The 12,051-nt window shown below is 48.2% G+C and overlaps 1 protein-coding gene across 1 annotated transcript; it reads left to right on the top strand.

Moving 5' to 3' along the window:
• The first annotated feature begins 6,673 nt into the window (after positions 1 to 6,673).
• Positions 6,674 to 10,019, top strand: LOC119238240 (mast cell protease 8-like). The gene is made up of 6 exons (XM_037501945.2): positions 6,674 to 6,695; positions 6,955 to 7,069; positions 8,253 to 8,400; positions 8,732 to 8,867; positions 9,106 to 9,363; positions 9,793 to 10,019. Exons 2-6 carry the CDS (start codon positions 7,015 to 7,017, stop codon positions 9,940 to 9,942), a joined length of 747 nt encoding a protein of 248 aa, XP_037357842.1. The 5' UTR covers positions 6,674 to 6,695; positions 6,955 to 7,014; the 3' UTR covers positions 9,943 to 10,019.
• The last annotated feature ends 2,032 nt before the right edge of the window (positions 10,020 to 12,051 follow it).

Here is a 12,051-nt window from a genome sequence, read left to right as displayed (position 1 = left end):
ATATCTTTGATGTACTTTTTCCTACATAGAGTTAGCTGACCTGCTGGTGTATCTTCATTCATGGCTTGGATGGGTGGGAGGGTGGTTTCAACAATTCAGAAATTCTCAGCCATTGTTTCTTCAATAAATTTTTCCAGTCTACTCTCCTGCCTCTTTTTCCAGGATTCCCATTACACATACATGAATTTAGTGTCCTACATCTCTGAGGTTAGTTTCCCTATTTTGTCTCTCATTTCACCAAAGAATCAAAGGTTTACAAAATCACTCATGTCAACATCACCAAGCCACCACGTTGACTGCAGCACAACAGCTCTGAGGCGTGTCTGAGGTTACAGGGCCTCTTTCCCAGTTCAGAGCAGCTGAATCACGGGCGGGTAGGGGCAACTGAGACAGGGCTCTCCTGGACTGGGCCAGTGTTACATGCACACATGTCTGCCCTGCAGGATGGGCCTAACCATCTGAGTGGTTCCTCCCACCTTCCCCTGATGAGCCTGTGGGGTGGAGGGGGAACCCCAGGTCATGTCCCAAGAGTTCGAAGAAAATTCTTTATCAGAAAAAGTGATAGCGCTGCCCAGCAGATTAGATGTCAATATGGAAATGGTGGAAACCCTCGTGGTTTGTGACAAGATGCCTTCAAATGATAACCAACGGCTCGAGGTCAAAATTATATGCTACATCCTTTTTTTTTTTTTTTAAAGATTTATTTATTTATTTATACAAGCATTGGGTATAGTCAGAAGCGCAGGAGGGTGACAGAATTCACCAGAGCCAGAGCAGGGAGCAGAGCAGGCAGAAAGACCAAAACACACCGCTGAGGGGAGCAGTGGACTCAGCAGGAGAGGTCTGCATGCCATGTGGGACCCTCGCCGGCGGCCGGGGATCGGACCGGCGCTGCAGAGGCTGTGGGCAGCTTCGCAATCCAGCGCTCAACCGCTGCACCACCAGGGGAGGCCCATATGCTACATCATTGATTATCTAAGTTGCCAAAATTTCATAAATACAATCTACTGGGTACTTAATGTGCCCAACACAGTTACTTAATGATTCACCCCAACATTGCTGAACACAATTGAGGTGTGCAAGTTGGGGGTGGGAGAGACAAAAGCTATCAAAAGAACAGGACATGACTAGCCATTAACACACAGTCACACCTGGGACAGCAACGAGAATGAGAGGACACTTCACATGTTTCAGCTCTGAGAAAGGGTCATCAGGAGAGGCAAAACAAGAATGATGTCCAGTCAGAGATCGTGGTCTTCTCCAATCTAAGTTAATTTAAGAAGGAACACAGAGTAACACAATGTACTGTAATGTAAACTATATGGGGATGGCTTGTATTCCAAGGAGATTCAAAATTGAAATGTCCTCATGCACCTGTGTACAGAAAAGAAGGACAGGAATAAGAATGAGAAGACACTTCACATTTCCTAATCTGTGGAATGGTGTTTCAGAGCTGCAAAGGAACATACCTTTGTGTACAGACTGAGATACAATTCCAGAAGTCTTCTCAAATCCGTATTAAATTACAAGAACACAGAGAAGTAATGTAAACTGTATGGTGATCACGTGTATCCCAAGTACATTCACACCTTGAAATGTTTCCAGGCAACAGCTGACAGTGCTCAAGCGCCTGTGCAGAGACTTGGGGTCCTCATTTGAGGTGGGACCTCGGGATTAGAACCTTAGCCCACATCACACATTCACTGAGCCCCAGGTACCTCGGCCAGTGACAGGAGTGACCTGGAGCACTCAGAATGACTGACAAAGTTGTTCTCCTGCTCAGACTCTGCCTCTATTCCCAAAACTACTTTCACATAGGGACCTTACGCCTTTGACCTAGCAACAAGTTCAGAGCAACACTGGCCTTGGGATGAACCTGGCCTGGCCCACACACGACCTCAAGTAGAGTCTCTGTTCCTCACCCACCCCCAGAAGTTTCTGCTTGTCTGAACTCACCAACACATGATGGATGACCAGGCTCTTGACTGCGTGTTTCAGGAGAGACCACTGCTTCCTTCTTTTGCATTGAAACAACTGTTGGGTTATCACTGAAAGGAAGTTTACATGGTAGGATTGAACAGGTGCTCACATCTGAAGAAGCACTTGCCTAAACACAAATATAGGTGACTGCAGTCATTTTCCAGGAGCAGAGGGTCTGTGTTAGAGTGGGGGTCACCCTGAAGGCAATGCCCATATCCCAGCCCCAGTCCAGGGTCTTCTCCTCCTGGGCATGGTCACACCTCCATGGCCTAGAGATTTGGTTCTTACAGCTCCCCCACCACACAGACCAAAAGGAAGTGGATATGGAGAAATGCATAACTTAAGAATGAATTTCCATTCACTTTAAGATTTCCATTCACTTAGTCCCCCAAGAGGGGCTCAGTGGTCACTGAGCCCACCCCTTCTTACTTCACCTCCAAGATTGAAAACCTGGAGGGAGGAAGCAGGGACCACATCAGACCTGATCAGCCTCAAAGAAGATGCAGCCCCTCCTGTCCTTGTTGGCCAGTGTCCTACACTCCGGGGTTGAAGGAGGTAAGTGACCTCCTTACCTATTCTTAGCTCCACCTCCACTACACAGGCTTAGTCCACTGTGACATTTCCATAGCGTACACTGAAGCTCGCGTGAGCCTTCCTTGCTCAGTCTACTCCCAGAAACTTGCTGAAACCCAGACCTCTATCTGAATATACAGGACAGAAATCCCAGCAAAGGAAACTACTCCCATGAGATCTGGGGTGTCATCTCCCTTCCATGGCTCTCACTCCTGTCACCTGAACAGGGACTTATATTTAGGACGGGGCAGGATGCAGTGGAGGGGAGAGCTGGAGTTGATGTCCATAATTTCCATTCTGCACACCTAAGTCAGGTTAGGTGTCTGCTATGGCAGGAGCTGTCCTCTGGACCAAGAATGAAGGTGTTTTCTTACACTCAGGATCTGACTGTCACTCTCTCTCTGGCCCCACTCTCTGGTTACTCAGCTCTATCAGGAAGAACACAGAAATTCTGGGCCATCACAGTGTGCCTCCACCACTGCCCAAGGCCTAGTGAGATGAGCATCCACTGGTTCCCCACATTACCCATCTCACCCTGATTTCCAACACTTTCTTCCTTCCCTCTTTCGTCATTCCTTAGAAAAATAAATATGTGTTGGGGTTCAGATTGCATTAGGACCACTCCTCCCTCATGCTCACAAATTTGAACACTGTTCACTGTGTACCCAACAATCATTTGAGGGGTGTTCACTCTGTGCCTGACACAGGATGTATAGGAGTCCAGAGTTTTCACTGCTCGGGGCCCAAGTGTTCAGGTTGGTTACTTGACCATGCCTGGACTGGGCAGGACATAGGGGACCATGTCGTGAGAAATTGGGGTACTGGAAATTAATTCCAGGTCTTCTAGATGGTCTATCTCAAACACATATCCTTTCCACATCTTGGGGAAATTGTCCTCAAAGTTCAGTGCTGGGACTTTCTGACTGAATCCCCGTAGGATCCTCCTCATGGTTCAGGCTGAGCCAAACTCTCAGGTAGAGGGGCTCTGTGTGGCAGTATGGGCAAACACTGTGAGCAGTGTGAGCAGAGGGGATCTGCCCAGTGTGTGTAGACTCTCTCCCTACTAGTGAGAGGCTACAATGAAAATCAAAAATTGTGGTGTGACTCACACTTGCCACTGCATCCACTATTGTCCTGGACAGTGAGTGTTATAGCAAGGACACAGAGGGATGCCTGTGAGGACATTCACTCTTCACTGGGGCTGTTCTTTCTTAGGAACAAGGACACAGGTGCTCAGCAAGCTTCAAACCTCTCTCAGTTGCCCTGAGGACATCAGTACCCCTTGATGGAGACTCTGGCTTCTCAGCTCCCTCATTATCTGCAAAATATCCTAAAATGGAAAGCCAGGCCTCTCATCCCACCAGAGCACATTCAGGAGACAGTGGGAGGACCTCGGTTCATTTTGAGGCTGGCGGCAAAGGACACATCAGGCAGCTGGTGTGTGGCCTCCTGCCCTCCTGCCTTCACCCTGTTCTTGCACTCGCCCTCCAGACTCTATGCCCACGGCATTTGCCCTGGACCCAGTCACGTCCCACTGACAGGTAGGCATAAGGCCTAAGACAGGGACATTGGCGATGCTTGTATGTATGAGGACTCTCCACACTGCAGACACAGAGCAGCAGGCCATCTCCCCAGGGTGGGGCAGAAGACAATGGGGACTTACACCTGAAGGGGCTCAGAGACTCCCTTTGGGAAGAGGAGGAAGTTCGGGGGGGAGGTGCAGGGGGTGACAGGACAAGGGGTGTGGTCTTTGTGCCCCCACACTGTTCACCTGATCATGGTGATGGGTAAAGTTGATGTTCAGTGTACTTTACCACAATAAAATGTAGTCACAAAAATGCAAGATTCCTCTGTGCCCAGAGGAATTAAGTGCTCATGGTCGAGAAGTTGTTGAAGAAAGTGGGCAGCGACCTCCTTGCACTCGCCACGCCTGCTTGGAGCAACTTCTCCTTCAGCTACTGGGGAGTCTGCAAGGAGAAAAGGCACGTGTCTGTCTCTGTTCACCCCCTGGTATCTCCACCTCACCCTCCTGCTGTGAACGTGACTCTGAAGCAGAACCCTGGTGTGAGCTGGGCCCAGTGGGGCATCTGACAAGGCGCAGCTGGACTAGGAGGAGGAGCTCCAGGGGGAGTGCTCTAGGTGGAGGACGCTACCCATTTCCATGCTCCTTTGTCCCACTCTGAGTTCTCAGAGCTGTTTGGGTGTCTACACTGATGGTTTAGGTCTGTTTGCTTGTCTGTTGTTTGTTCCTACTAAGTGGAGATATTTTCAGCGACTGTATCTTTAATCATTTTCTGCCCTGTTGTCCGGGGTGGAGGGAATCCTGCCCATTTCCATGATCCTTGTCCTGCTTTGAGATCATTAAGCTTCCTAATGTCCACATTAATGGTTTGGGTTTGTTCCATGAAAATTGAAACTTTTCAGTCATTGTTGCCTCTATACTTTCACTCCTTCATTCTCCCGCATCTTCTTGGGCTCATACTATACATCTGTGCATTATTCCAATTCTCCGGGCTTCATGCACTTTCCAATTTTTTCTTTCTATTTACTGAAAAGTACAGAGAAATTACAAATTCATTCATGAAGACCAGAGACCAGCTGATCTCCCGACGCGTTTACTAAGCTCAAGCCCAGGCCTCTGTCCCAGGTCAGAGCAGCTGAATCAGGAGCAGGCAGGGGCAGCTGACACAGGGCGCTCAGGAGCTGGGCCGGTATCACACGCACACATGCCTGCCCCAGGATGGGCCTAAGCCTGTGAATGGTTCCTCCGGCCATCCTCTGATGGAGCCTGTGGGGTGGAGGGGGAGCCCCAGGTTGTGTCCCATGAGTTCAAGGAAAATTCTCTATCAGAAAAAATGATAACGCTGCCCAGAAGATTAGATGTCATCTATGGAAATTGTGAAAACCCTCGTGGTTTGCGACAAGATGCCTTCAAATGATAACCAACGGCTCTAAGTCAAAATTATATGCTACATCATTGACTTTCTAAGTTGCCAAAATTTCATAAATATGATCTACTGGGTACTTAATTCAATGTGCCCAACACAGACACTTAATAAGCCACCCCAACTTTGCTGAATACACTTGGGGTTTGCAAGTTGGGGATGGGGAGAGACAAAACCATCAAAAGAGCAGGACAGTGACAAGCCATTAACACACAGTCACACCGGGGACAGCAACGAGAATGAGAGGACACTTTACATGTTTCAGCTCTGGGAATAGGTCGTCAGGAGATGCAAGACAAATGATGTCCACTTTCAAAGATCATGATCTTCACTCATCTATGTTAACTTAAGAAAGTAGACAGAGTAACGCAATGTACTGTAATGTAAACTCTATGGGGATGGATGTATTCCAAGGAGATTCAAAATTGAAATGTCCTCATGCACCTGTGTACAGAAAAGAAAGACAGGAATGAGAATGAGAAGACACTTGACATTTCCTATTCTGTCGAATGGTGTTTCAGAGCTGCAAAGGAACATACCTTTATGTACAGACTGAGATACAAGTCCAGCAGTCTTCTCAAATCCGTATTAAATTACAAGAACACAGAGAAGTAATGTAAACTGTATGGTGATTGTGTGTATCCCAACTACATTCACACCTTGAAATGTTTCCAGGCAACAGCTGACAGTGCTCAAGCGCCTGTGCAGAGACTTGGGATCCTCATTTGAGGTGGGGCCTCGGGATCAGAACCTTAGCTCACATCACACATTCACTGAGCCCCAGGTACCTCGGCCAGTGACAGGAGTGACGTGGAGCACTCAGAATGACTGACAAAGTTGTTCTCCTGCTCAGACTCTGCCTCTATTCCCGAAACTACTTTCATACAGGGACCTTACGCCTTTGACCTAGCAACAAGTTCAGAGCAACACTGACCTTAGGTTGAACCTGGCCTGGCCCACACACGACCTCAAGTAGAGTCTCTGTTCCTCACCCACCCCCAGCAGTTTCTGCTTGTCTGAACTTGCCAACACATGATGGATGACCAGGCTCTTGACTGCGTGTTTTAGGAAAGACCACTGCCTCCTTCTTTTGCAATCATGTAACTCTTAGGTTATCACTGAAAGGAAGTTTACATGGTAGGATTGAACAGGTGCTCACATCTTAAGAAGCACTTGCCTAAACACAAATTTCTTCAAGTGAGGTCATTTTCCAAGAGCAGAGGGTCTGTGTTAGGTTACAGGGTCACCCTACAGGCAATGCCCATATCCCAGCCCCAGTCCAGGGTCTTCTCCTCCTGGGCGAGGTCACACCTCCATGGCCTAGGGATGTGGTTCTTCTCCCCCACCACACTGACCAGAGGGAAGTGGGATATGGTGAAAAGCATAACTTAAGAATGTATTTAACCAGGAGGGGCTCAGTGGTCGCTGAGCCCGCCCCTTCTTACCTCACCTCCAGGATTAAAAAGCTGGAGGGAGGAAGCAGGGATCGCATCGGATCTGATCAGCCTCAGAGAAGATGCTGCCCCTCCTGTCCTTGTTGGCCAGTGTCCTACTCTCCGGAGTTGAAGGAGGTAAGTGACCCTCTCTATTCTCAGCTCCACCTCCATATACAGGTTTAGTCCACTTGTGATACTTCCATAGTGTCCACTGAGGCTCATGTGAGCCTTCCTTGCCCAGTCTATGCCCAGAAACTTGCTGAAACCCAGACCTGTCTCTGAATACACAGGCACAGAAATCCCAGCAAAGGAAACTACTCCCACAAGACCTGGGATGTCATCTCCCTTCCATGGCTCTCACTCCTGTCACCTGAACAGGAACTTATATTTAGGATGGGCAGGATGCAGGGGAGGGGAGAGCTGGAGTTGATGTCCATAATTTCCATTCTGCACACCTAAATCAGGTTAGGTGTCTGCTATGGCAGGAGCTGTCCTCTGGACCAAGAATGAAGGAGTTTTCTTACACTCAGCGTCCCATTTTCACCTTCTCCCTGTCCCTACTCTCTGGCCACTCAAATCTACCAGAGTTAAACTCAGACACTAAATGAGCCATGGCATGTGGCGTCACCATGCTCCCAAGGCTTAATGGACAGCTTCTCCCACCAGGCTCAATTCCGCCCATTTCCCCAACCAATTTGATTTTCAAACTTGTCTAATCTTCCCCTCGTTCCTCTAGTCTATTTCTAAACAGACAAATCTGTGCTGGGAATCAAATTGCATTAGCACCACTCCTCTCTGCTGCTGACAAAGAAACTGGAGTATTCACTGTGTGCCCAACAAGCCTTTTGGTGTATTTACCATGCTGTTGACTCAGGATGGGGATAATGAACCCTGAGTTTTCCACTGCTCAGGATCCAATTTTTCAGGTCTAAGACTAGGCCAAGCCTGGAGTAGGCAGGACACAGTTTGGCTGAGAAGTGTTTGAACAAGTCAACCAGGCTAGGTCAAAGCAACTAATTTCAGGTCGTGAAGACGTCTATCCTGAGCACACATCCTTCCCCAGGACATGTGTTTGAGGGTTTGATATTCGATAGGGCAGAGCTCCCCGCTCCACAGAGGAACTGAGAACCAGGCGAGGAAACATTCCCATGCACCCAATGAGCTCAGGAGGCCCGAGTCCATATCCCATGGTGTTGGGTCCTTGAAGACCACGACAGCCCACCCCAGCCAGGGTCATCTCATCCGTTGTTTCAGCCTGCAAGGCAAAGCCCAGATCTTTTTCTATGAACAAAGAGATCCAGGGAAGTTTCTCTTTCAGGAGAGATCTACTGGGGCACAGAGGCCAAACCACACTCCCGGCCCTACATGGCATATGTGAGTTACAAAAGAGATGGTCATTTGCACAAATGTGGGGGTTCCCTGGTACAAGAAAACTTCGTGTTGACAGCAGCTCACTGCTTTGGAAGGTGAGGAGAACAAATGGGGCCTTCGCATCCTGGGACCTCCTACACGGCCCCGGGCAATTCAGGAAGGTTCCTGACCACAGAGACACACTGAGGAGCCCTGTGACCTGTGTGGCCGGAGCAGAGCGAGTTTGGGTTTCCTGGAGTATCGGTGGGAGGGGGAAGCTGCCGAAATCACCATCACAGCCTGGGTCACCTCTGCACAGCAAGGAAGGGGGACACCCACCCTCCCAACCTTCCAATCTACTCAGCTGGGGGTCTAGAGGCTGCGCTTCAACCTGCCCTCCAGAAACAGAGCTGAAGTTCCCGACTTCACATCCCCCTTGTTTTACAGAAATATGACTGTCACGCTGGGAGCTCACAACATCAGAAAGGGGGAAAACACCCAGCAGGTCATCCCTGTGGACAGACCCTTCCCCCACCAGGACTACGATGCTAAGAAAGCTGTCAATGACATCATGCTGTTGAAGGTAACATCTTGCTGACTTTCAGGGCAACTGCACGGGAGCGAGTACCCCACCATGGGTATGAGTTCCCACCTCCCTCCAACTGGATGCTAGTCCTGTGTCAGTGAACAAAAAGGGGGGGGATGGGGAGAAGACTCTGACAAGGATTGCAGGAGCGCAGTGGGTACAAGCAGCCTCCCCACAGGCCTGAGCCCAGTGTAGGGCAGGATCGGAACGGCCCCCATCTCTCCTTTGTGACCAGCTAGAAGACAAGGCCCAACTCACCGGGGCTGTGCGGACCATTCCTCTGCCGCATCCTCAGGACTGGGTAAAGCCCGGCCAGGTGTGCAGCGTGGCGGGCTGGGGAAAAATGGCTGATGGCAACTATCCAGACACTCTTCAGGAGGTAGATCTGGAAGTGCAAGATGAGCAGAAGTGCAAGGATCTCTTCAAAAGGATGTACAACAACTCCATCGAGCTGTGTGTCGGAAAACCTAACTCCAAGAAGGCCACTGGAGTTGTAAGGAAACAATCCCCTTCCCAATCTTGCTCCTGTGTCACTGTGACATTGGGGTGCATGACCAGGCTCCTCCAATTGCACAGTATAGTGGGCCAGGTCCCATAGTGGGTGGAGGCATGTCTTGCCTGCAATGGGGGGCCTAGGCTTCTCTCAGCAGCCGTCCTCGTGTCCTTTGTCCTGGAACAACAAGAAGGTACTCTGGGGCTGGGTAGAGCTGGAGAGGGGCCACAGACAACAGTGGGGGACTCACATAGGCCTGGACCCTTTCCTCCCCCTACAATTAGAATGAAGGTGACTGATGACCATTCAGTCCCTTCCCCTTGGAAATCTGCGTGCTGAGAGCAAGGCAGGAGAACACTGGGGAGAAAATCAAGCTGAGAGGAGGGAGCCAAGGGGCGTGGCTGAGATTTGTCCCTTTTCTGTCCACAGGGGGACTCCGGGGGCCCATTCGTGTGTAACGATGTGGTCCAGGGCCTCGTCAGCTATGCTGACCAGCGTCCTGAGGTGCTTCCCCGGGTCTTCACCAGGATCTCCCACTTCCTGCCCTGGATCCACAAAATACTGAAACCCATGACTTAGCTAGACCTGGACCACCTACTTGGGGGCTCCTGTCCCTATTTGTGGGAACAGCTGTCTGATTCTCAATAAAGAGCATCTCCCAGTGGGACAGTCTGTGTCTTTCTCGTCCTTGATATTTCTCTGGACACCAGTTGTGCACCAGTTTCCACTCTACCCTCTTTTCTCTCCCAGCTCACCCCAAATCCCAATTGCTTTTTTCAAGGAAATAGAGCAAACTTTGAAATTTAAGGTACCACAAAGACCCTGAATAACCAAAGAAATTGTGAGAAAAACAAAGAATGGAGGGGATACACTTCCAGACTTCAAGCATTATTGATACAGATTCTACCAAGTCTGCACATTTCTTTGGCTAAGATGGCCATTTTATCCAATCCATGATCAAGAAAGGATATCCTTCTATTTCTTTGTATCTTATTATTTTTAAGTGTCTTAAAGTTTTCATTGTATAAGTCTTTCATCTCTTTTGTTAAGTTTATTCCCAGGTAGTTAGGTTTTTTTTGATGCAACTGTAAATGAGATGATTCTTAAAATAATAACACTGAAAGTGCTTATTATAAATTATATAGTGCAGCTAAAGCGGGTGGGGGGAAATTTATAGTATTAAAGCATAATGTAAAAATTGAAATTATTGAGCTGATGGAGTATCTTGAGAAGTTAAGACCCTGAACAAATCAATGAAATAGTAGGAAGAAATAAGTAGCAGAAACAAAATGAAATAACTGTCAAGGGGCTTACCCGGTAGCGCAAGGGGTTAAGCATTGCACTATGAAGCAATCCACAGCCTCTGCAGCAGGAGTTCGATCCCCGGCCGGCCAGGGAGCAACCCACATGGTGCAGCAGACCTCTCCTGCCTCACCCGCTGCCCCCCTCACAGTCTATTTCATCAGTCTGCCTGTTCTGTTCCTGGCTCTGTCTCTGGTGAATCCTCTCACCCCCCACATCTCTGGCCTGTACCCCAGCTCTTGTATGCATAAATAAATCTTTTTAAAAAAGAGAAATAGCTGTCAAACATACAGTAGAGGGATTAAATAAATAAAGATCAACTATTTGAGAAGACTAATAAAGCGGACAAACCTCTGAAGAAACTGGTCAGGAAGAGAGAAGACAAATATTAATATTTTTATAAACATTGCAGACCTTTAAAAGTTAAGCCCAGAACATTATAAAAAAAACTTTATGCTAATCCATTTGGAATTTTAGATAAAATAGATCTATCACTGCCTAACATTTATTCAGGAGGAAATTGAAAATTTAGGTAGTACTTGAACTACGAAAAAAAATTGTGTAACAATCAAAAACTTCTACATAAATAAGTGATGTAGGTGGTTTTACTGTTAATTTCTACTGAAATCTAAGGAAGGAAAACTTTTAACCTACAAACTCTTCAAAAAAAGAAAAAAGGAGGAGCATCACCCATGTAATTTCGTAAGGCTGACATAATCTTCCTCCAAATAGCCGAACGAAAAAGGAGTATTACAGAGCAATCTCATTCACGATTCAGAGACACCAACAGCCTGACACCGCGCCAACCCAGCCACATGGACAAGCAATAATACATTGGGGGCAAGTCAGATCTGCGCTGAGAAGGCAGATCTCATGTCTCCTTCCATCAACTGATGCAATGTGCCACAGAAACAGATCTAAGAGAAAGGTCATTATCTCAATAAACAGAAAAGCATTTGATAACATTAAACATCCACTCATGGTAATCAAGAACACCATTTGGCAGACCAAAATAGAAAGAAATTTGTAAAACCTGATAAAGTGTCTGTAAATCTACAGAAGCCTTTAGTGCGTCCTCATCTAGTAAGAAAACCGAGGCTTCAGTCCTGCCCACGAGAATGCAGGAAAGCCCTTCTCTGCAGACTGCTGTGCACGCAGAGCGTGGTGCTGATCGTTTCCTCCCGGCCCTTCCTTTGAGCAGCCCTGAGCCTGGAAATGGCCCTAAGTGGGACCCTTTTGGGGAAACCTATAGATACCAAAAGGGGAGAATGTGGAAGAAGGGGCACAGCAGAGCCGGGGTTTGCAGCCCTTCCTACTTCTAGTCCCCGTTCCAGGGACCTGATGCTCTGACAATGATGCATGCTCTGTGTCTGTGCTGGGGTCCTC

This window comes from Talpa occidentalis, unplaced genomic scaffold (genome assembly GCF_014898055.3).
Source record: "Talpa occidentalis isolate TD23 unplaced genomic scaffold, MPIMG_talOcc4v2.1 talOcc4.11, whole genome shotgun sequence".
Lineage (NCBI taxonomy): Eukaryota > Metazoa > Chordata > Mammalia > Eulipotyphla > Talpidae > Talpa > Talpa occidentalis.
This window is presented reverse-complemented; position numbering and strand designations above follow the sequence as displayed.